Source organism: Bos indicus x Bos taurus, chromosome 17 (assembly GCF_003369695.1).
Source record: "Bos indicus x Bos taurus breed Angus x Brahman F1 hybrid chromosome 17, Bos_hybrid_MaternalHap_v2.0, whole genome shotgun sequence".
Lineage (NCBI taxonomy): Eukaryota > Metazoa > Chordata > Mammalia > Artiodactyla > Bovidae > Bos > Bos indicus x Bos taurus.
In genome coordinates this window covers 29,223,297-29,249,406 of record NC_040092.1, presented here as the reverse complement: position 1 = coordinate 29,249,406, position 26,110 = coordinate 29,223,297, and the positions used below count along the sequence as shown (strand labels likewise).

General features: G+C 38.7%; 1 protein-coding gene across 2 annotated transcripts in view; it reads right to left on the bottom strand.

Annotated features, from left to right (window-relative positions):
- The window catches only part of GUCY1B1 (guanylate cyclase 1 soluble subunit beta 1), a 63,234-nt gene that overhangs the window by 17,557 nt on the left and 19,567 nt on the right, over positions 1–26,110 (bottom strand). For both annotated transcript variants that reach the window (XM_027567207.1, XM_027567208.1), the window contains exons 3-7: positions 24,524–24,624; positions 22,658–22,776; positions 8,380–8,577; positions 659–889; positions 92–208 (exon numbers count right to left, since the gene is read on the bottom strand). In XM_027567207.1, coding sequence (XP_027423008.1) covers positions 92–208; positions 659–889; positions 8,380–8,577; positions 22,658–22,776; positions 24,524–24,624 — 766 coding nt within the window. The remainder of the gene's footprint in view (positions 1–91; positions 209–658; positions 890–8,379; positions 8,578–22,657; positions 22,777–24,523; positions 24,625–26,110) is intronic.

Sequence of the window (26,110 nt, the reverse complement as noted above, 5' to 3'; positions counted from 1 at the left end):
AATGTTTTTGTAGCTAATTATCCCTGTGGAACATTTCTAACCTGTAACAAACCTTACTTCCTCATATTGAGTGAAATAACATCTTGATTACCTTGCTTCTCAACACGAAGACTGTATTGATGTGTGAGAGGATTCCATGGAAACTGATGTCAATGTGAGGACGGACCAGGGAGAAGACAGACAGGAGGCTGCAGTTCCCAGGCTGGAGCTAAAATGTAGATGAAAAGAAAAGGGGACTTAATTAGCACTTTGGTGTATTTTAAATTCCTTTCTTTTGCCTAAAAGTGTCAATTGATTTTGAACATTATTTTCAGACAGCAGATAAACAGTGACTATTTGCTCAATGATGAATAAATTAAGTGAAAGCTGATTGTTACTGGAAAGTCATTTTCTCATAAAAACAAGACCACTATTCCTGCAAAATTTCCCCACTGCTCTTGTGATTAAAAGAGAGAGAGAAAAAAAAAGTTTCTGTCCCAGGCAAAGTTGCAGTATGCTCAAACATACTGAGTTTACAGTTATAGCACTTCTGTGATGTTTCAAGTGCTCCATGTTCCCTGACAGATAAACAAAGGTTGAGTGAATCAGTGGCCATGTATAACAGTAGCATTTCTGTGGCCTTTCATCTCAGGCTCCCAGGGAATGTAATCTCCTTTACCTGGGGAAGGACTCTGTAGATGGCGTTGCCACACTGAGTGACCACAAGATCCCTGTCAAATATGATGTGAAAGGGAAAGGCTTTGCAGAACGTATACGGGCTGATGCGTGATTCCTGGGTACCGTTTTCTTCAAATCTGTCAAGATCTTCATAAAAATCCTCTTCTTTTGACTCTTTTTCTTCAATCAAAAATTGAGTATGATCACATTCTTCATTTCTTTGTTGAATAACCTGGATGCCAAAGAGATAAATGGTGTTAACTGTCTGGCATTTCCATTTGGTTACAATATTTAAATACCTAAGAAATTGGTAATGAAAACCACATTTAGAAGGTTAATTTTAAAGATTTAAAATATGCAAATACTATATATGCCTAATATAGAAAACTATATTTGGATACTGACTTAGGAAATTTGAAGGCAATAATTATTCACAGTAAAACTGCAAATCTGGTACGAGTCCCCTAGTGGTCCATGCAGCATCTTCGGTAGAATCTGGAGTAAAGCACCCCCGTCCCCATAGGCTCAGTGTCCCCTCAAGCCAGGCACACACTTACGGTAAATGACATACACATCAGACAGAGCAGTACTGTTTAATATGATAAAAAATGCTGTGTGGAAACAGAGGAAAACTAAATGATAGAAATACATATCTTAAAATACATGTGATGTCTTTTATATCTATCAACTGGCAAGTATATAAAACTGCAGTGCCATATTAGGTAGGACACAGTAAAAAAGAGTCATTTCATACATCACTAATGGAAGGGTAGTTTGATTAATCTTTCTGAAGGATAGATTGACAATATGCATAAAAATCCCCCTCCTCAAATTATATTCTTTGATTTAATTCTAAGTCTATAAGTTTATTTTATGGGAGTAATCCTGATTATGAGTGAAACTCTCTTATTTAAAAAATAATGCTCTCTCTCTCTCCTGCGTGCTGGGGTGCTCTTCTCTTCGCGTCTTTGGGTCAATGTGCCCTCACGCCTCAAAGATGGATTTCCTGCTATCTTCTAAATAAAATAGAGGTGTAACACTGATTTGTCTAAGAGCTGTAACAGGGTCCGTTCGAGACCTGAGAGCTATAACACGGTCTGTCCAAGACCCGAGAGCTGTGACACATCGAGTGGGGCTTTAATGTCCGTCACTCCAAATCTTTGTTGTGACGAGACAAAAACCGAGGAGCATACACTTGCGTGACATCTATGGTGCCGTGACTCAGATTTAACCTGGCGGAAACAACCTCCGCGCAGAAGAGGCCAAGCACAGCAGGAGCCCAACTCAGTGAAGCTCCCTCAGTAGAAGCAGAACGTGAAGAAAACCCAGTGCAGGGCAAGGCCCATCGTGTTGGAAACTGGGACAGCAAAAAATGAACTCAGCAGAAAGCTCACGTGGCTCAGTCTCATATTCCCGAAGACCTCCAGTTAAGGTCAACAAGCTACAACATGCAGTGCCAGTTCAACAAAGAAATAAAACTACAGCCGACCACGGAAACTATCACTCACCCTTAGATGGACACCGCTATAAGGACTCTGAGGCATAAGACTAGCAAGAGGGGGAGGCCCAATACCCCTCGCCATCCCAGTTCAGCAGGAAGTAACCAGAGAGACCTCGATGCCCCTATTCCCAAAGAATTAGGCCTCCCATCTCTTGAGGGGGGAATGTTAGGTAGTTAGAATAAGGAAAAGGAGTCCAAAATGGCGATGTCTAAAAGACAAGGAAGAGAAAAGCCCGCGAAAATAGAACAGAGGAAGGTCAAAGGGAGGTCCGAGGACCGGAGTGAGGACTTCAGGTAGAACAGCACTCCTGACTAAGCCCAATTTGCATAGGGCAGGCCCAGGGGGAAGAAAGAAACGTGTAAAAAGAGGAGCCAAAGAGCTCTCACTCTCTCTCCTGCGCGCTAGGGTGCTCTTCTCTTTGCATCTTTGGATCAATGTGCCCTCACGCCTCAAAGATGGATTTCCTGCTGTCTTCTAAATAAAATAGAGCTGTAAGATGGTCCATTAGGACCTGAGAACCATAACATGGTCTGTCCAAGACCCAAGAGCTGTGACACACGGTGGGGGCTTTAATGGTCATCACTCCAAATCTTTGTTGTGACAAGACAAAAACCAAGGAGCATACACTTGCATGATACTTGTATTCATGAGCAATTTTAGAATTGCTGAGTTAAATTGCATGCTGTATTCTTTTTGTTCTAATAACATCACAGCAAGAAAAGATATTATAAATATTATAACCGCCAAAAACTTTTAATAGTATACATTGATACGTAAGACTCTGTGTGTGTGTTGTGTGAGTGTGTGTGTTTCTTTATCAGAAAAGTAATGGGATTGTTTGTTCTTTCATAAGAAAATGTATTTCTAAGTAGTTAAAACTAATTCTAAACATTCAATGCAAAAAAGCAAAAAAGCTGTCTGGGGAGGCCTTAAAAATAGCTGTGAAAAGAAGAGAAGCAAAAAGCAAAGGAGAAAAGGAAACATATAAACATCTGAATGCAGAGTTCCAAAGAATAGCAAGAAGAGGTAAGAAAGCCTTCCTCAGTGATCAATGCAAAGAAATAGAGGAAAACAACAGAATGGGAAAGACTAGAGATCTCTTCAAGAAACTTAGAGATACCAAGGGAACATTTCATGCAAAGATGGGCTCGATAAAGAACAGAAATGGTATGGACCTAACAGAAGCAGAAAATATTAAGAAGAGGTGGCAAGAATACACAGAAAAACTGTACAAAAAAGATCTTCACGACCCAGATAATCATGATGGTATGATCACTCACCTAGAGCCAGACATCATGGAATGTGAAGTCAAGTGGGCCTTAGAAAGCATCACTACAAACAAAGCTAGTGGAGGTGATGGAATTCCAGTTGAGCTATTTCAAATCCTGAAAGATGATGCTGTGAAAGTGCTACTCTCAATTTGCCAGCAAATTTGGAAAACTCAGCAGTGGCCACAGGACTGGAAAAGGTCAGTTTTCATTTCAATCCCAAAGAAAGGCAATGCCAAAGAATGCTCAAACTACCGCACAATTGCACTCATCTCACACGCTAGTAAAGTAACGCTCAAAATTCTCCAAGCCAGGCTTCAGCAATACATGAACAGTGAACTTCCAGATGTTCAAGCTGGTTTTACAAAAGGCAGAGAAATCAGAGACCAAATTGCCAACATCTGCTGGATCATCGAAAAAGCAAGAGAGTTCCAGAAAAACATCTATTTCTGCTTTATTGACTATGACAAAGCCTTTGACTTTGTGGATCACAATAAACTGTGGAAAATCCTGAAAGATATGGGAATACCAGACCACCTGACCTACCTTTTGAGAAACCTGTATGCAGGTCAGGAAGCAACAGTTAGAACTGGACATGGAACAACAGACTGGTTCCGAATAGGAGAAGGAGTACAGCAAGGCTGTATATTGGCACCCTGCTTATTTAACTTCTATGCAGAGTTCATCATGAGAAACGCTGGGCTGGAAGAAGCACAAGCTGGAATCAAGATTGCCGGGAGAAATCTCAATAACCTCAGATATGCAGATGACACCACCCTTATGGCAGAAAGTGAAGAGGAACTAAAAAGCCTCTTGATGAAAGTGAAAAAGGAGAGTGAAAAAGTTGGCTTAAAACTCAACATTCAGAAAACTAAGATCATAGCATCTGGTCCCATTACTTCATGGGAAATAAATGGGGAACAGTGGAAACAGTGTCAGACTTTATTTTTTTGGGCTCCAAAATCACTGCAGATGGTGACTGCAGCCATGAAATTAAAAGACGCTTACTCCTTGGAAGAAAAGTTATGACCAAACTGGATAGCACATTGAAAAGCAGAGACATTACTTTGCCAACAAAGGTCCATCTAGTCAAGACTATGGTTTTCCCAGTGGTCATGTATGGATGTGAGAGTTGGACTGTGAAGAAGGCTGAGCGCCGAAGAATTGATGCTTTTGAACTGTGGTGTTGGAGAAGACTCTTGAGAGTCCCTTGGACTGCAAGGAGATCCAACCAGTCCATTCTGAAGGAGATCAGCCCTGGGATTTCTTTGGAAGGAATGATGTTAAAGCTGAAACTCCAGTACTTTGGCCACCTCATGTGACGAGTTGACTCATTGGAAAAGACTCTGATGCAGGGAGGGATTGGGGGCAGGAGGAGAAGGGGACGACAGAGGATGAGATGGCTGGATGGCATCACTGACTCAATGGACATGAGTCTGAGTGAACTCTGGGAGTCGGTGATGGACAGGGAGGCCTGGCATGCTGCGATTCATGGGGTCGCAAAGAGTCGGACACGACTGAGCAACTGAACTGAACTGAACTGAAACATTCAAATACTGTATTTGGTACTTGTGATTATAAACTTGAACACCAGTATATAGTTCCAAACATACATCTTTAAAGTAGTATTGAAATCAACTCTGAAGTAAATTTGCAATGGTGAACCAATTTTGCAAATAAGATCTGTGGCTCAAACGAGTAAAGTATCAACAAATTCAATAAAGTAAATATAATTTGATTTTTAAAAACTACATTTCTAAATATTATTCGCAAGCGAATACATGCTTAAGGTATAAAAAAGACTTTTTCTTTTGAGTTTAAGAAACTGCAACCAACATGTCCTCTTAAAAAGGGAAAAACATATCTCGAGTTGCAGCCAGATCAAAATGGGAGGCAGTTGGGAGAGTATTTCTTCAGTTGCAGCTAAATAAGGGCAAAGCACTGCTCCTTTCCCCCTTTTTCCTTAGTTCACTGCACCAAACTCTGGCACTGAGGAACAAATAGCAATTAATATGGACTCTTGTATACATATTCCCACATATTGTTTCACGGTGAAATCAGGGTATTACTATCAAAACTTCCACACCAATCTACACTGGTTAAAGATCAGTATTCTCATTTACAATGGGAAAATTTTGCCTCAACAAGACTCATTCCCTAAAGTCTCCAAAGCAACACAAAGCAATCTAAAAATTTTGATGTTTTACTCTTTCCATTTCAGCTAGAAGAACTGAACTATATGCAAGCCAAGTTTACGAATTCCTCAATTCTACTCTTCTGCTTTGCTTAAATTTGCAAGACAGCTTTTCTGATTATATTTGTAACCTCTCCTTCATTTATCACTTCATGACATGGTCTACTATTTCTTAAGTAGTTAAATTATCTGGTAGCTCCAGACTTATGAGACTTACAGACTTAAGCATACCTCAGGATGGTGGATGAACCTAGAACCTATTATACCGAGTGAAGTGAGTCAGAAAGAGAAAGATAAATACCATATTGAACACATATATACGGAATCTAGAAAGATGGTACTGAAGAATTTATTTACAGGGCAACCATGGGAGAAACATACATAGGGAATAGACTTATGGACATGGGGAGAGGGGAGGAGAGGGTGAGGTGTATGGCAAGAGTAACATGGAAACTTGCATTACCATATGTAAAATAGATAGCCAATGGGAATTTGCTGTACGGCTCAGGAAACTCAAACAGGGGCTCTGTATCAACCTAGAGGGTTGGGATGGGGAGGGAGATGGGAGGGAGTTTCAAAAGGGAGAGGATATATGTATACCTATGGCTGATTCATGTTGAGGTTTGACAGAAAACAGCAAAATTCTGTAAAGCAATTACCCTTCAATAAAAAATAAATTAAAAAAAGAATACCTCAGGAAATTAAAACATTGCCCTTGAAAAAACTAAATACACCAAATATAAATACCAAACACAAATATTTCAGACACCTATTTTGGAGTACTTGAATCAATGAACAACCCATATTGTATAAAGTGTCTATAAGTGATTACCACGATTAAGTAAAAACTTGAATTGTATATAGAGTGCTTCTGCTGTCAACCTCCCAAGCAAAGACTCTAATCACCATGGGAATTGCAGTTTCCAAGTGTGCAACAGTTAATGTTTCTTTCCTGAAGTTTCTATGTACCTGCTTCTTGCTCAACTTGGCTAAGTAATTAACAAACCAAGAGCAGACCAGTGTTTACAACCCCCTTGAAACAGGCTCCCTCACTCGAGATGAGGTGTTAGTTTGGTGTTAGAATCCGAAGTTGGAAATGAAACGCATATTGAATTTTAAATGATTTCCAGTGAGATTCCTAATCATGCATGAATTTCAATCCTTTACCTAAGTTTTTAATTTTTAAATGTCTCTGGATTTGATAACATCATGTTCCACATTTCCCACTTTCTAGTAGTAGAAAAACAAAGAATGCACCTGGGGATCATGTCAGAATTAACAGAAACTCCAGAAAAGGAAAAAAAACTGAAATGTAATGCAACGTTACTAGATTAAATATGCAGGATGCTTTCCTAATATAATCAACCTAAATGTTACAAGTTTTATTTCTGTAATACTATACTTAAAGTTTGGGCTTCCCACACATGTTAGAATGTAACTGTATATGTAGGAAAGTACACTGCCTATTAGATTTTCCATAAAGAAAGAATGACAGTTTAAAAAAAAAGGTAAGGAAGCTAGAAGAAAGTAGCTGGATTTACTGCATGATGTGTAACAGCCAGTATTATCTTGAACTAATGTACACAGCTCTATGAAAATAGTGTGGAGTAAGCACAGGAAGGATGGCTAGTATTCCAGGAGGTCCTTTTGTGAATAAACACAGAGCACAGGCTTTAAATTGTCAGAGTGTGATGGGGAGGCTTTTCCAAGTAAAAGTCAAGAGAAAGTTAAGAATCAGTCTCAGTGATTTATTCATGCCACTTCTTGCCATCGTTTTGAAACTGTTCGACGGGGCATAGTTGAAAAAGTGAACCTGAAGCCTCTACAGGAGATGGAGTCACATTTGTGCTCTGGTGAGACCACCTCTGCAGGAGAACATGACATTTCTCTAAAAAGCAAAAGGCTGGTAGGTTTTGCCTTTTTACTTTGTATTTATGTTTAAAGTTGTACTTGTTCACCCACCAGTGTTTATAAAATCCTATATTTGGGATGCTTTTTCTATAATAAAATGTTACCATTTGTGAAAAAACTAAACAGTAATAGGGCACCCCTCTCCCCACTTTTGTCAAATTTAGGGCCGCTAAAAAATGGCTCTTGTGTTTAAATATGAAGACACACAAAACACAGCTGCCTGGAAGCAGCTCTCTGGGTCAGAAATATGGAAAAACAATGGCTCCTTTTACTGCACAGTTATTGTATCAATACCTTAAAACCATCACTCAAAACAGTGGGTATTATCAATAACAAAGCAAGTATGATGTAAAAGCCAGGCTTTTACAAAACAGTCTAATTTTTTTTTTTTTTAAAAAAGCAAAACTTCTGGCTCACAAAATGAGATATTCTAACCACATTTCAGGGATAGACCCAAAAAAAATCCACAAAGAAGCCATGAACAGTGAAATAATACTTCATATTATTTTAGAATGTGTCCATGGGTTTTAGTATTCTGAAGGCCACGGCTAAGCCAGTCACAAATTCTCCTGCTTCCCAGCAAGTGTGACTCCCAGGAAATGCAAATTAAATTTATCATTGCCTTAAGCAATGTATAAATGGAAAGAAAAATCTGCTCCCACAAGGAAAACTCTCCTGTATCATGCATTCCAAGGCCAAGCATAGAAGATCGCCAGTGTCACCACTGTTATGGCTAATCTATACCTCTGCTGAGGTCCACTAACAGCGATGTCCAAGGGCAAACTGGGAGCCTTTCTAACACCACATGTCACCTGTGTTCAGAGGAGCCCCCCTTATTGCCCATTACCTTCATGTCAATTTCAGTGCCATGTATCTGCTGAGCTACTGTCTTGATGATTCCGATGACAATATCCTGCAGCCCTTCTCTCTCTGAGTAGTAGTGCAGGATGAGTCCTTTGCCCTTGTCCGCATCAGTGCACCGGAAGGAAGGTGCCCGCATGCCTGGGTAGATGGTAGCAAGGTGGTCGTGCAGAGCATCAAGGTTCTGCAGGGAAGAGCACACGGTGATGAGTAAATCCTGCTTCTGAGCGACAGTCACTCTCAGGAGAGCAAGCAGAGAGAGCAGACAGACTCAGAGCTGAGTCTGGGGGCAGATGGACGGGTCACATGAATGCTCCCAGAGCACACCCTTCCCTGGATGCATCCTGACAAGGCCAGAACCCAGACAGCCTGAAACTAAGGTAATGCAATTAAGCAAAGCATCTGTGTGAATGAATGAAGAAGATGGGGTACATATGTACAATGGAATACTACTCAGCCTTTGTAGTAACATGGACGGACATAGAGATGGTCACACTAACTGAAGTAAGATATACAGAAAGACAAATATATGATTTCACTTAAATGTGGAATCCAATCTATGTCACAAACTAACTTATCTACAAAACAAAAACAGACATGGAGACGTAGAGAAGAGACCTAGAGAACAGATTTGTGGTTAACAAGGGGGAAGTGAGTGGGGGAGAGATGAATGGGGAATTTGGGATTAGCAGATGCAAATTATTATATACAGAATGGATAACCAACAAAGTGCTACTATTTAACAGCACAGGGAACTATGTTCAATATCCTGTGATAAACCATAATGAAAAAGAATATGAAAAAGAACATATATATATGTATAACAGAATCACTTTGCCGTGCAGCAGAAATTAACACATTGTGAATCAACTATACTTCAATAAAGTAGATTTTAAAAAAAGAAAAACATCTTGATTGTTACAGTAGAAATATTTTAAGGAAGGGTAAACAAACAAGGGGATATAAAAGGATGCCTGAAGCAGAAAAAAGAAACACAATTATGAGCTAAAGCAAAGATATGCATATTTACAGGAGTTTGAGCAGCTGTATATTTATGTTATGATAAATAGTATAGAATTCCCAAAGTGATCACATATTACCATTTGTTTCTCTAACAATACTAAACCTTAACTATTAATTCAAAAAACTATATCAGAATTATAAACATATGAAAATGTTAGTATATTCATTTGTGAAATAATATTTTAGTAATTAAAATCACTTTGGAAATTAAATCAGTCTAATTTCTTCAGAGTTTCCAATCAAAGTACAGCCTCACAGCGAACCTGTGAAACTGAACCTTTCAGAACTGAAGTCTTGGAAAACTAATAAGTTTGCAAATAAATATTTTCTGTTCTTATAGCTTTGTGATTAATTCAGAACATACCAAATTCCCATTATCTAGTATCACCCTCTAATATTAAAAAAAAAAACAGATTTGTTTAAAGATCACCAGAAGAAATGATGCAAACGATACTTCTGATTTGGCTTTTCAGCACATTTGTAACTTCTTTGTGTGTGTGTGTGTATGTGCTACACATATATAGTAGACACACACACAGCACAGCACAGTGTTGGGAGTCACGGGGAAGGTGGCTTTAGAATCAAGCAGACTTGGATTTAAATCTTGCCCCTGTCATCTCAGTAGTCATGTACAGATGTGCGTGTTGAACCATAAAGAAGGCCGAGTGCCGAAGAATTGATGCTTTTGAACTTTGGTACTGGAGAAGACTCTTGAGATTCCCTTGGACTGCAAGGAGATCAAACCAGTCAATCCTAAAGGAAATCAACCCTGAGCATTCATTGGAAGGACTGATGCTGAAGCTGAAGCTCCAATACTTCAGCCACCTGATGTGAAGAGCTGCCTCACTGGAAAAGACCCTAATGCTGGGAAAGAGTGAGGGCAGGAAGAGAAGGAGGCAACAGAGGATGAGATGGTTGGATGGCATCATCCAGTCAATGGAGATGAGTTTGAGCAAACTCTGGGAGATAGTGAAGGACAGGGAAGCCTGGCGTGCTGCAGTCCATGGAGTCGCAGAGTCGGACACGACTGAGCGACTGAACAAGTGTCAGCTCATGATAATGTGGCCAATTTACCACTTGATTTCCTCTGATAAAATAGAAATAACTAAAATGATGTGGATAAAACATTAGCACACTCAGGTGTAGTAGGCAAAATAATGTTGGCCCAAAGATTTCCAGACCTAGTCTCTTTGGATACATTACCTCATGTGGCAAAGTGGGGTTGGGAAGTTGGAAAAATTATCCTGGATTACCAGGGTGGACCCAGCCTAATCCCATGAGTGACTGAGTCTTAGATGCCAAGAACATTTCCTGGTTACAAGGAGAGATGAAAGCTGAGAAGGAAGCAGGACTTGAGATGCAGGACACCCTGTGCAGGGCCTTGGGGGGGTGGCGCCCTGGGGCCCTACTCAGCCCCCTGTGACAGCCAGTAAGAAAACTGGTCCGCGGGTCTATGTGTGGTTACATGGAGCTGAATTCTGCCAACACCTGAATAAGCAAGGAAATGCCACCCCCCCCACCCCACCGCCGCAGTCCTGCTAGTATCTACATTACAATCCAGGGAGACCCCTTTTAGACTCCCAACCTAGGAAACTATAGGATAATAAATCTGTGTTCTTTTAAACACTTAGGCATGTGGTAATTTGTTACTGTAACAATAAAAAAGCTAATTCACTGATCAAATGGTAATCTGTCAACAACTGGTGGTTATTGCTAAAGAGAATGAGAAAAGCAAATGATCTCAGAATACCAAAGGCCTCAGGAGCACATCTGATACCCCAACAGACTCCTCTCACCTCTGCAAGGGGCCAATTCAGAGGGGAATACGGGGACAGGATTCTATGCTGGGGTCTTTTTGGCAGAAAGCAGCAAGCTGGACCTGTCTTCAGAGTTATTTCCCCTCTGAGTTACAGCTTGAAAATGACTTTTCAATAAGAAATAAAATATCAAATTTTCAGATTTTCTCTTAAAAAGAACAATTTTAAAATGACAAGGCATTTAAAACTAGGATTAAATACAAGAAATAAAGATAAAGAACATATTTGGGAAAAATAATATTTCATATATATTTCACATATAAGTATTACTCAGTATGCAGAGATTTCAAACTCATATTTAAATGGTTTGTAAATTTCATAATAGAGTTGATTTCAGCAAGAAATGTGATACTTAAGTACAATTTTGCAATAAAGTTTGTTATGGTGTTCATGGGGCATCCCAGATGGCACTAATGGTAAAGAACCCACCTGCCAACGCAGGAGACAGAAGAGATTCAGGTTTGATCCCTGGGTGGGGAAGATCCCCTGGAGGAGGGCATGGCAACCCACTGCAGTATTCTTACCTGGAGAATCCCATGGACAGAGGAGCCTGATGGGCTACAGTCCATAGGTCACAAAGAGTCAGACGCGACTGCAGCGGCTTAGCATGCATGGTGTTCTTGGGGGGAAAAAAGGAGCACATCTGAAAAGGCAGTGCTGGAAATGGGCTAAAACTGAAGGATGGTTTGCATGCTGAACATTTCAAAGGGGCCAGTTTAGGGAAACAGGATCCAGTAAGACATCAGAAAGGAGGTGGAGCGAGTATGGTACAAGGTGACTCCATCAGGGCACTGCAGCCTGGCCCCTGCCACATGCTCATCCCATCTACTCACTGTATGTGCGCTGTACATGCATCACATGTCCACTGTATAAAGCATGTGTATGCATGTCTCGCAGGGTGTGCGGTGCAGGCGGGGGCAGGGCACAGAGCTAGATCAGATCTGCACGATGCAGTCCCTGACTGTAAGCAGTTCGTGGTTTAAATCACCCAACAATGTTCAGAGTGGCTTTGGGTGCATGAAAGGGAGCAACACCTCAGAGTGAAGCCAGGGTCCAAAGACGCAGAGCACAGGTGAGAGCTGAGGCCTCAGAAACTGGCATTCTGACTCGGATGAACATCTTGTCTCCTCAACTGATGACCCTGGTTTCTTTTTGAAATGCATTCACGCCTAGTGCTAAGATCTTGTTTTCTTCCCTCAATTTACATCTCTTCTAATTAAGCCAGGCCAATTCTTAACTCAAATATCAAGTGGCTCTGACTCCGCCAGAGGCTGCTGTTGCCATGGGAAAGGAACTCCATGTGGCAAGCGCTGAGGATGGTCAGTTTACAGAAGCCTCAAGTCACTTTCGGAGAAGGCAATGGCACCCCACTCCAGTACTCTTGCCTGGAAAATCCCATGGATGGAGGAGCCTGGTAGGCTGCAGTCCATGGGGTCACTGAGTCAGACACAACTGAGCGACTTCACTTTCACTTTTCACTTTCATGCATTGGAGAAGGAAATGGCAACCCACTCCAGTGTTCTTGCCTGGAGAATCCCAGGGACAGGGGAGTCTGGTGGGCTGCCATCTATGGGGTCATGCAGAATTGGACACAACTGAAGCGACTTAGCAGCAGCAGCAGCAGCAGCAGCAGCAAGCCACTTTACTTGGTAAATAACACAGAGGGTTTTCCTATGACGAGTTCTTCCCCTGGGAATCCTTTCCTGGGAAGGGAAGACATGAGGCCTGCTCTTCATAACCCTGTCAGACCCCTCACACCCCTCTGCTGATGCTGCAAAAATCTGGTGAGAAAGGAAATCACCAGAAGGGTTTTATACACATCTCTGTTTCCCACAAAGTCAAAATTCAGCTTGTTGCTGCTAAATTAAACTGTTGTTCTTGTTCCTTAAGAAATTTCCTAATGTAGTCAGGCTCAGGTACTGGATTGTGGCTCATTTTACAGAAAAAAAAATTTTAATGAGTCAAACACTAGCTTGAAATATACATTTTAATTCTTTTCTACTTTTTCTTCTATGAAATATTCAAATACAGTGTATCTTAGGTCAATATGCCCACATCACTTTCACACTTATCTATTTTCATCTTCAGTCATATTACATGTGCACATTTCTATGTGTAGCTAAGCAGACAGCAGGAGGCAGTAACCATGGTACCATTTACTTCCTCTGCATCACTGATGCTAAAGAAAGTGAGAGATGGGCCAGAACAGCCCAGAACTCAGGTCAGGAGTCACACAGGGACTGGCACTGCTCCCTAAATGTAGAGCCATTTTAATTTAAATAATTTAATTACCTAAAGCCTTTTTAATTTAACATTTACTTTAAATAAAGTTATTGATGGTACTGAGGTATTAATAAAAAAACATTACTTAAATTTATCAATTCAAAGCAAGTGGGAAACCAAAGCACAGGAAGTCAAATGTTAATCTTTTAAGTCTTTGTGGTACCAATTCTCCAGAGACAGACTGTTATGTTGAATTTGCTGTTAATTAAATGGACAACTAAAGTGCTTTCTTGGAGCATAAAAGATTTAACACCACTTAATGTAATATTGATTTTCTTTAGATAGTATCTAACCATAAAAATACTCTTGGGATTTCTTTAGTTACAGCTTCCCTTACAGAGTTTTAATCTCCCAAAATAAAAGCTATTACCACTGCCTATTATGAAAAATAGAATTCATGATTAAAAATTAAATTATTTCCAACTGAGTACATTAGTATTGTCAAAAATGTGCCTTCTTCACAGACTCCAACTGCTTGCAGCAACCTCAAAAGTCACAGAAAAGACACTCAAAATAGGTAAGAGAAAACCTTGTCTGTCTACATTTTATAATACCATCCATACAAAGCTAATTATTCATCAACATGGTTGTAGCAATATATTCTGAAGAACAAGAGTTCATATTGAAACTGGTATTCTTTAATTTTTAAATATAATCATGGAGGTGGGTATACAAAGAAAAGAGCTGAATGATAACACATGTGTTTCAGCACAAGTAGATTCCCAGGAAACAGTAAAGCCAACCTCAAATATGCTTTCACATCATTCTTCTTAGCTTTATGATACTCAAAAACAGGACGGGAATAAGAGGAGTTCTGTCCATCTATTTTGCCTCAATATATTAAAATACTGGTCTGAGGTTTTCATTTCATTTCTCTTAATGTTCTGATATAATTTTACCATTTTTTTCTACATGCAAGATGAAAGAACTGTTTCTCAGGAATTCTACTCTAAGTCTCCTAGCTTTGTCATTTATAGAAGAAAAACCAATGCTAGCATCCTAGGAAACAAGTTCTACACCACAGATTTAGGACACAAGAGAGATTACTAGTCCTTTGAGAAATACTCCAGATTCATATTTTTTAATATTTTGGAATGTTCCAAAATAAATGCAAATTTTCTCTTTCTAATATGACAAACATAAGCATTATATATATATATATATATATATATATATATATATATATATACACACACACACACACAGAGGAAAGTTTCTGAGAATTAAATACCTCATTCCCCTGCTTTCAGAGTATCTAATTAAAAATTCCTAAATGATGCACATAAATAGGTTGTAGTAAGGACTTGCCTTAAAAGTTTTGAGAAAGAGATTTTTCAGTCTTCAGAAACCCTTAGGACTTCCCTGGTGGTACAGGGGTTAAGAATCTGCCTGCTAATGCAGGAGGGAGGGTTCATTTAATTCCTGGTCCGGGAAGATTCCACTTGCAACTAAGCCCGTGAGCCACAACTACAGAAGCCCATGAGCCCTATAGAGATTGTGCTGTGCGACAAGAGAAGCCACTGCAATGAGAAGCCCACCACCACAACAAAAGAGTAGCCCCCGCTTGCCACAACTAGAGAAAGCCGTCGCAAAACAGCCAAAGATAAAATAAACAATACTTTTTTTTTTTTAAGAATCCTTATTCTAAGGAGTCCCCTTAGTGGTGGTTAGGCTCAGCCTAGTGGTTAGGATTCCAGGCTTTACCTGCTGTGGCCCTAGGTTGAATCCCTGGTCAGGAAACTGAGATCCACAAGCCAAGCAGCACAGCCCCTCCTAAAATTAATTAATTTTTAAAAATGAATCTTTATTCTAGTGGATGGAGAGAAAGGGAGCCATCTGTGTTATTTGAGAGCGTTACTGAAGTTTATATCAGGAAAAAGCCTTAAAAATCAATCATTGCAAATCTCTCTCTGCTTAAGGAAAGGAATGAGGCACAGGATTTCCTTTCTTTTGATTCCTCACACTTCTGAACAGCAAGCCCAACAACAGTATTTACTTGTGAGAGTCACGTACTTTGAAAATCATTTTTCAAGTTTTTAAGAAAGATGTCATGTCAGAATTTTACTGTGAAAAACGGAAATAAGCAGGACCTAGGTAAAGCAGAAACTCACCCCCAATAATGGGAAACGCCAAGGTCAGGGTGTGAGTGGTATGAGGTCAGAATGAGTCAGACTCAATGTTTAATGATACTTTTGTCTTTTCTACTTCAAGCAACTCCTTGAGAAGTAGCTTTCCAACTGAAAAGATACAGAGACTCTTTTCTAAAATAAATAATGTAAAGGTGGCACTAGTGGTAAAGAACTCGCCTGCCGGTACCGGAGATGTAAAAGTCACAGGTTTGATCCCTGGGTCGGGAAGATCCCCTGAAGGAGGGCAAGGCAACCCACTCCAGTATTCATGCCGGGAAAATCCCATGGCACATGGTGGGCTACAGTCCATGGGTTCACAGGGTCTGACATGACTGAATCAACTTAGCACAAGGATTTATTTAAAAAGAAATTATACTTGAGTCACTAAAATTACTTAAATGGCATTTTTAAAACTACCTATTATTACTATCATCTCAAGAGAAATTTTAATTAAAGAAAAAAATGAAAATAGTCATAAAATTACCTGTGTAAACTATTTCACTTTTTTTTACTGCTTCTAAATTCATGTTAAAAAACTTCCATTTATATTCATTTGACTATATTTTGCAAAACTGTGAAAATATATACTTTATTCAAAGAAAAATTCTTAAAATTCTAAAATATTATCTTCCTTTAAAAATTCTAACTTATCAAATTTTAAAATTTCAGGTGCCAACTAAGGAATGTCACTTGCCACAGTATTCTATAAGAATTTAGTCCCTGAGCCCTTGTAGCCGCTGACCTTCAACAACCCCAAGAAAGAAGTCAGGGTGAGGATGAAGAATGAGGGGAACTGCTAGAACAGGCCCTCAGATATTTTCAGGAGGAAATTTTCATGAACCTGGCTTCTTGCATCTTCCACAGTTAGAGAAGCACTAAAAATATTAACTATGATACCTGCTCTTTGTGACCAGCAGCAGCTTTGTACGGAGATGTGTGATTGACTTCATGCCCCTCTCTGCCAACACCACACACACACTGACCTCCACCCTCAGGTCTTTGGGATAGTTTCTCAGAGGTTCCTGAAATGCTGTCTCCCTGGCCATAGTCCTCAGTAAGACACTGATTAAACTCAACTCTTGGCTCTCACATTATGCATTTTCTTCAAGTAGATACAGATTACAGAAATTGGCATTTGTATGTTGAGAAAAGTTCCTTTTGAAATTCAAAAGTTAAAAATAAAATGAATGGTGCATTTTTTTCTAAAAAATATTATAAATAATTTAGGGAAGTATTAGAATTTCACAGCTGTTCAGGAAAAAAACCTCAGCTTTCCCAAAATAACACTCTGCACAAACATTTAAGAATTTTAGATGGGCCATCAATCCCAGATTGCTCCTGGCAGGCTGGCCAAATTACAGTGTTGTCTGTTAGAAGCCAAAACCTGGAGCCAACACAGATTTAAGGAAATCCCATTACAGGCTGAACACAGGCCTTGGCAAAAGACTCTGATATATATGAATTGGGAGAGTGAGTGAAACAGCCTCAAACCCACAGTAAAAGTAGAAGAAGCTGAGGTTTCCAGCTAATGATTAGAGAGTATTGGCTTGTTTTTCTACTGAGATTCCTATGCTATTTAAGCAGGTTCATAATTTAAATCCTAACTGGCCTCTAAGATTATATATGACTCCTTTATTTTTCAGCAGTCAACCTGACAGCCTTCCACGCTTATCTAGGCTTCATTTTATATCTGTAAAATTACTGGGGAGGTAAAGAATATATTACATGATAATAACATAACACCACTGAAAGTGGATCAGTAGCCCAGCTGTGAACTGACTTGGATTCCAGTCCCAGAGGCCATATACAATCTTATCTTTTCAAACCCAGATTAATCAAAGCTCAACTTAATATGTGCACATATGGACACATATTTACTAACACACACACAAAATAAAGGGGAAAATACACAGAATACTGTTCCAATTATCCACATATCAAAGCACCTCAGACTTATTTGCTTAACACAATGATATTATTCTCATGTTTTTATGGGTTATATGGACTCAGTGGGAAGTTCTCAGAGTGGGGTGACATAGAAGTTTGCCATGGAGTCACCATAATGTTCCACCAGGCTGATTCCCAAGATGGGTCACCCAGACACCCGAGGGCTCAGCCAGCAGGACTGCTGCTGTATTGAAGTATCTCATTTCATGGTGGGTACCTCTAGGGAACATCCCAAGAGCAAGTGCTTCAAGATACGGAAATTTCAAGAGTTCTTACGAACTAGCCTAGGAAGTATTAAGAATGTTCCTTTTGCTATACTCTTCTGATCAAATAATCACTAAAGTCACCCCAGATCCAAGGGATGGGAGCTCTACCTTGTCACAGGGGACATGGGCGAGCTCTAACTTTTCATGGGGGAGAAGTACAATCATATTACAGCAATTTTGAGAAAAGACAACCTGCAATAATGCAATAGGATATCAAAAGTCAAGGTGACTGTGGATTAGGGTAGAATACCATCAGATTGGACATTCCTTACCAGCATTTAATTGAACTTTCAAATCTGATATATTCTCTGCACTATTTTAATCAATACACTAGAAGTTTCACATAGAAATTTACTACAGAAGCAGCATGAAACCACATTTTATTCCTAATTCAAGAATAAGAAAGTGCGAAAACAGAGAAAAAAATTCTTGTGAAATATAGTCTAAACTTTAAGACAAGAAATCCAGAAAAAAAATCTATAAAATCCAAAAACCTAAATCAAAATGTCTTTCTACTTTTGTTTATCTTTTTATAATAAATCATATTTCTGGTTACTAAATCAGGAAAAGGATAATAATTAATTGCAAGGATTATCTACTTTTATCACAGTCCACAAACTGATGGTTTCATAGAACATTTAGGAAAAATCAATTCCAAATTGTGTAATGTCTAGAGAAGAGTAATTTTCTAAAAAGCTTCTTATAAAAATGCTTCTTATATTTTATTACTTTACCTACTTAGAATTTTTAGCTATTTTTTGTGAAAGTCTTGAGGTAGATTAAAAATAGGTATGATGTAAAAATTCTTAAATTGACTTTGAAAACACAAGGGAGATTGGGTAAACAGAACCAGGAATTTTATATTGGCAGCAAAACCTTTCAAAGGAGAATTGTCCATTATTTAAGCTGTTTAAATTGTCAAAATGTTTAAATACACGAATCAAAGGAAATGACAAAAGCTAAGTGAGAAACAAGTATTTTTCTGGAACTGAACTACAGATACTATCTACACAGCATATCCTTGATTATAAAATTTTTATAAAGGAATAGCGTTATTAACCAGATAAAATAGCCTATTAGTGGCCAAATAAAAAAATATATACATATAACTCAGAATTAACTAATTCCATCATTCAAAGACTCTTTATTGATCGCCTATTATATACTATGCCTGGTACTCAGAAAACATAAAAATTATTTCAAGAAAAGCAAAAAATATGCATTTTAATACAGTAATTCTTAATAATGTATCCAACTGAGAGGCTGGGGGAGACACCCCCAAGGAAGTCCCCCTCAGAAGGATGCAAGTGAACAGAGGTGCCCGGCCCAGGGCATGGCCAGTGGTCTCCCATGTTAGAATTTCAGTAGCTATTTTATTGCTACCTGAAATCATCAGATGGAAATGTCAGGGTAAACATTTTGAAAATTTCAATAGATATAAGTAATGTCAGTTGCATATTAATTAATAAACAGTAATTTGCCACATCCATATGAAAAGGAAATTGGTCTAGAGTATGTCTGCTGCTGCTGCTGCTAAGTTGCTTCAGTCGTGTCCGACTCTGTGTGACCCCAGAGACGGCAGCCCACCAGGCTCCCCCATCCCTGGGATTCTCCAGGCAAGAACACTGGAGTGGGTTGCCATTTCCTTCTCCAATGCATGAAAGTGAAAAGTCAAAGTGAAGTCACTCAGTTGTGTCTGACTCTTAGCGATCCCATGGACTGCAGCCTACCAGGCTCCTCTGACCATGAGATTTTCCAGGCAAGAGTACTGGAGTGGGGTGCCATTGCCTTCTCCAAGAGTATGTCTACTCTTCTACATTTCAATCTATAATCAATCTCTTAGTAAAGTTATATAGCCTCACTCAAAATGAATTTGTTTTACCCTTAATAGAATTAATCTTGAGCTATTGGGGTATTTGTTTCCCATTTTTGTATAAACAGCAACTATTCATTTTTAAAATATGTTTTTTCATTCCCAGATAGTATCTGTGATGATACTATCATTAAGGAACTATACACAACCCCCGGCCTCATGGGATTTACATTCCAGTCCCAAACAGGAAATGATCTACAGTGAGAACTCCTGTGGGTAGGGAGACACACGCACTGTGAAAACATGAGAAATGTCAGTTCCCTGACTCCATCAGGGTAGAGCCTTAAGAGAGGAGTGGAACCTTCCTGGAAGAAGTAATCTGACCAGCAGGATGAAGAAGATCAATCTAAGTGAAAAGGAGCAGGAAGACTGTCCAGACAAAGGGAAGAGCAGGTGCAAAAGCTCAGAAGGTGGAGAAAGCTAGTTAGAAAAAAATATGGTCTGAAAGAAATTCTGTTTGGCTGGGCTGCTGGAGAAGAAGAGAGACAGACAGGGGTGTAAGTAGTTTCAATTATTTTAATTGCTTTTTACATTTCCAAGGAGCAACTGGGAATTACTGAAGGGTTTAAGCAAGTAAATGATGGAATGAGATATATTTGCTTTTAAGAAAAATCACTAGTTACAGAATGGCGAGGAGATGGAGCAGTCATGCAGAGAGATGAGGAAACCTATGCATTCTGTAGAGAATGGTGGACTGTCCCACAGAAGGCTAGGGGAAATGAAGACAAGTGGTAGGATTCTGAAAAATTCAGTTTTTAGGAAACAGACTCTAAGGATTTAATGATTAGTTAAAATCAAGTGGTAAAAGACACAAAAAAATCTTTTACATATCTTTAAAATAAGGCCTAGTTTATCCTACTCTTTTACAAAGGATTGCTGTCTACCATAAAGAATGTTTTATTATTTTATGTAATGAAAAGTGTCAACTTTTATATGTGAGCTAGAACCTTAAAAAACTTCATGAAAATCGGTTGCTTTATTTCATAGGCATTTTTTTAAAAAAGTCCATTTAATTTATTTGAAATTAGCCTACTCATACCATAAATGTCTACTTTTCAGGAAAGCAATATGTTAATACAACCAGTTTGCCATCAAGATATTCAATTTCAAAACCAGGAAAAAATTCAAACATAAACAATATTAATGAAAACTTTATAGTATTCTAACTTTCCAATTTCCTCACTATTCATACTTGCACCAAAAAAAAAATGCTAATAAAATAAAATTGTGTGCAATTTTAAAACTGCCTATTGACTTTGATGAAAATGGACTCAAAACTATTTAAAACAATGCTGTCCAGTGAAAATAAAAGGCTTTAGGAGCCATTAAAGCAAGTCACAAACATCAGTCATATATGTTAAATTTTCTAGTAGGCACATTTAAAAAAGGAAAAAGAACCAGGTGAAATTGATGTTTATGATACATTTTTATATAACTCAGTATTCCCAAAACGTTATCATTTTACCATGTAATCAATATGAAACAGACCCGATCTATTTGCATTCTCTTTGAAGCCCAGTGTGCATTTTACCCTAGAGGCCAGCCTGCAGGCAGGACAGCTCTAGAACCAGGAGAAACCACCAGGAGTCGCCAGTCCTCAGCTGAGCCACTGGACACTTAGCAGACAGTCACAATGAGTAAAGGTAAAAGTAAACTATTTGCATGATTGCTTTGTCAACACAGATGTGACCATTGAGAGAGAAAGATAAAATTAAGAGAAAGGAGCTGCAACTGGAACTTAAGTGACCAGGAGTCAACAGAAATATTAAAAATGGGAATGTATTCTAACCCCCCAAATCTCAAAATACCTTTAAATCTCAAACTTTAATCCAGGTAAAATAATTCATTTAAATACAGCCTGTTAAAGGTTAATTTAAGTGTCTCCTGGCAGCGACTTCATTTGGAAGTGGCAGGTTTTTTGGACACCAGTAGTTTGGTAAATCCATGGCAGAGACTGGAAACTGGTTTCCATCTTGATTTAACGCTGTTTTAAGTTTATAAGAAAAATGTCACTATGTAAACAACAGACATTTTGATTAAACACTCAAGTTCTTATTTTGGCTGTTAAATCAATAACGCAGCTGGACTGAATGTCGTTTACATTCCCTCCAAGCTGGGCTCCAGTTCAGCTGGTCTTGTGCTGACATCATTTTCCAGCAAGATCTGGCTGCTCTCAGCGGCCAGTTTAGAAATATCCCTTACAAACAACCACATAACGTTCAATGTTAGCACATTTTAAGATGAGAGTCTCAAAAATGCCTGTGCTTAAAATAGGACAGTTGATCCCAAAATAGTCTCCCACCTGATGTGTCATTCACTAGTAAAAAGAAAAAAATTAAGTAGTTTAACAAGAAAACAAAAGCTTCTGGTGATACTATTTATCTTGACTTCACCTGAGACCGACTCTGGAAGAGTTCCTATTTTCCTCTCCAGAGTAGATTAACTAATATGTAACTCAGAGCAATGATTCTCAAACCTGTTTTGGTGGCAGGCTCTTTCCCTGAAACAATTAGCTTCAGGTAGAACTTTACAGATACTGATGAATTATTTAAGTACTTAAAGTCAGAATGACTTAGAAAACAAGCCCAGGTTATATACATAAAAGCACAGCTACCAGCACAAAGACTTATTTTTTAAAAAGCAGTTGAACGGATCACAACACATTGAGTCTTTCAGAGACCACTAGCTTAGAACTTGAACGTTTAGTGTCAGAACCAAAAATTAAAGAAAAAATATGAAGGAAAAATGCTAAAATGTACTCAAGACCATCTAATAATTATTATTTTATGTGAATTAGGGAAAATGCCCCTATGGTTTCATTTCAGCAGCTAGACACTCATCCAGCCAACTGAACAAAGGGATTCTAGAGCCCACGTGGGAGAAGAAGAAAATCAGAACTTTTGGACCAGGAACTCAAACTGCTCACCTGCAGAAATTCTCTGACGTTAGATCCCAGGACGCGCAGGATTGTATCATAACCAGATTCTTGACAGAAGACGAAGAACATCTTCCCAAACATTTGGAGGATTTCTCCAGCGTTGAGATCTGGTTTATAGATTTGAGAGGCAACAACAGAAACAAAACGTATTAGAAGTAGAAAATCATTAGAGGCAGGAATAAAGATAAGTGCATGACAGAAATGTTAAATAGCCTCAATTTCTTTGCACAGTGAACAGATCATAGGAAAAATATCTGGCCAGGAAAATACAATGAAATCTGAGAAGAAGCATATTGACACGTTAACAGTTTAAGTCTGTACTTAAAAGCAAAGCAACCAGTTTCTCAGGTTCTGTGACAAAATTTTGAGCTTTTTCAAACTTATATGTAAGGTATAACTTACTTTTTCTGAAAAATAAGAGAAAGATCTTTAAAACCATCAAGAATGCACATGAAGATGAAAAGCGAAAGTGAACGTGTTAGTCGCTCAGTTGTATCTTTTTGTGACCCCATGGACTATAGCCTGCCAGGCTCCTCTGTCCATGGACTTCTCTAGGCAAGAATGCTGGAGTGTGAAGCCATTCTCTTCTCCAGCGTATCTTCCCAACCCAGGGATTGAACCCAAGTCTTCCACATTGGCAGGCAGAGTCTTTACCGTCTGAGCCACCAGGCAGATATTTGGGTGCAAAATCATTTTTCTTTATAAAAATATGCATGTTTAATAACCAGGTTACAAATAATATATAGCCTAAGATCCTGCCTTTTTCTTAATATTCAATTACTGTTATTTCCTAAAATTAAAATTTTTCTTAGTATCAATTTTAATCAGACTTATTTAACACAGATATGCAACAATTCATTTCACCAATGCCTACTTGCTCAAAATGCACACTTTTCCAACTTTTGATAATATAAGTAACTCTGAAATGAAAATACACATACACCTTAATGTAAATAAATCTAATTATTTCTTTATGAAAAGTTTCTAAATATTTCTAAAATTTAAACATTTTTAAACAGACTTTGACTGATGATGCAAAATTATTCTCCAAAACAGTTAATTTTCCCATCAGATTTTAAATGTGTATGATTTCCCCTTTAACTCTACCCTTGACTACACTAGATTTTTAATTTTTTAATTGCCAAATTTATATAAAAATTATTTCATATTTGTGTCAATTTGATTACTAGTGATGCTGGATATTTTTCTTATTAACAATTTACCATACTTTTACAGTAATTCTTGTATTTTACAAAAGGTAGCCTTTTCTCTTCTAGCTATTTTGACAAAGCTAAAAAGCATCCATCTAGTCTATGCAAACTATAGCCTCGGTATAAATTAAGTACTACAATGATAAGAGATACTACTTTGAGAACAACTTTTTTCCAATGAAGCTTTTTTTTTGACTTTGCCTTCTTTGCATGAGTTTTGCCTCATGTAGATCTCAGTTTCTTGTTTCTTTTACCATTACCTAACAAAACTTGTGATTACAAAAGAGATTTGGAGATAACATTTTCTACATAATACATTTTTGTAATTACTGTGATGTTGACACTGCAACATTAAGTTATTTTTACATCATTAACTTATTACATTAAGTATCAACAATTTTTTGCTTCCTCAACGCATGGCTTTTTGTGGGGAGAGGCAGAGAGCTCCTCTATTCTCTAAAGAGTTTGTAAAAAGAATAACACAACTTAGTGTAGCCTGAGCCTAATACTATATGTGACTGTCCTCCCATCAGGGTTGTACAGTGCACAACCTGTGCAACCATACAATGTGACCTTGGACCATGCATGCCCTTGGACATCGACGTGCAGCTTAGCCAAAGAAAGAAAGTCGCGTTCAACTTACTGAGGACCTTGCTTGCAGCAGCAACCAAATCATATGTTTTAGAATCATCATAAATTATTCGGACAAGAAACTGTCCTTCTTCATCTAATTGTGCCTCTTTTCTAGAAAACAAAACAAGGCAGACAGGGTGAAAAGTTGAAAGGAAAGAACAGATACTACACCTACAATGATCATATAAAAATAATTTTTTATTTGAAAGAGAATTCACTTCTGGCAAATTTGTTTAAATCAATTTCATGTACCTATCAAAAAAAAAAAATCTTATTTCACATCTCCCTCCCCAAATTAAAAATAATATATTTAAGTAATTTTAACAACAATAACATTTGTATAGTACTCTAATGCCCAGAACTATACCCGATAATGAATATAATCAAGAAATAGCTTTTGATTAAGTAAACAGTCAACAAATATATGTTGAGTCCCTATGTGTTCCAGGCACAGTTAGAGGCCCTAGAGATTCACCCTTTAGTGGGATAAAGTAGGGAGCTCTTGGGACAAATGTATTCTAAAACAGGGGACAGAAGAGGCATAAAGCTAAGATATATATTAGATAGGTCCAGTTCAATTCAGTCGCTCAGTTGTGCCCAACTCTTTGAAACCCTGAACTGTAGATGGACAGATATACAGATGATAGATGGATAGATGATAGATAGACAGATAGATACATAGATGACAGATAATGGTAACTAGTTTGGAGAAAAGTAAAGCTGGTCAAGGTGCGGAGGGGCTCAAGTACAAAACCAGAAGCATCATGGAGAAGCTGGCAGTGGAGTCAGGTGTGAAGCATCTCTGCAGGGAGCCCTGAGAGGCCTGGGCAGCTCACAGGTGCAAAGCACTGGCAGGGTGTGGGAGGAACAACCGAGGCCTCAATGAGGGGATGGACCCTCCAGCTGCACTGGGCATGGACTGAAGGCATATAAAATGGAGCAAGGTCAGAACAAGGACAGAGCAATGTCATAGCAATGTCATAACAAGGTCAGAGAAGGACAGGGCAAGATCATATCAGAGACAGAGCGAGGTCATAGCAAGGTCAGTACAAGACATAGTAAGGTCATAACAAGGTCATAGCAATGTAACAGCAAAGACAGAGCAAGGTCAGAGAAAGGACAGAGCAAGAACAGAGCAGGGACAGAGGAAGAGACCAGCTAGGAGGCCACTGGGACATTCAGGTGAGAAAGGCTGATGACAGGACTCAGAGTGAAAGCAGTGGAGGGAGCAAGTAGCCCCAACCCCAGCTAATCTGAAGACAGCTTCCACATGTTCCTGATGAACTGGACACAGGATGGGAAGGACACCAGAGGACACAAGTTTTGGAGCAGCTGAAGGTAGCAGTCACCAGGAGCTGAACTAGGAAAGACAGTGGGATGCAGACCAAGAAATAAGATCCAGAGCTTCGTATTAAACACATGAGTCTGGGGTGCCCAGTGGAGAGATAATATCTTCCATCACATCTGTCGCGTAATAAATGCAGCAGCTCAAAATGCACATGGGGTTAGTGAAAGGAAATCAGAATTATCATTTGAAGAGTGGTCAAATGATTATATATTTATTTTGATAGAGTTGGGATGATTTTTCTCAAGTGAA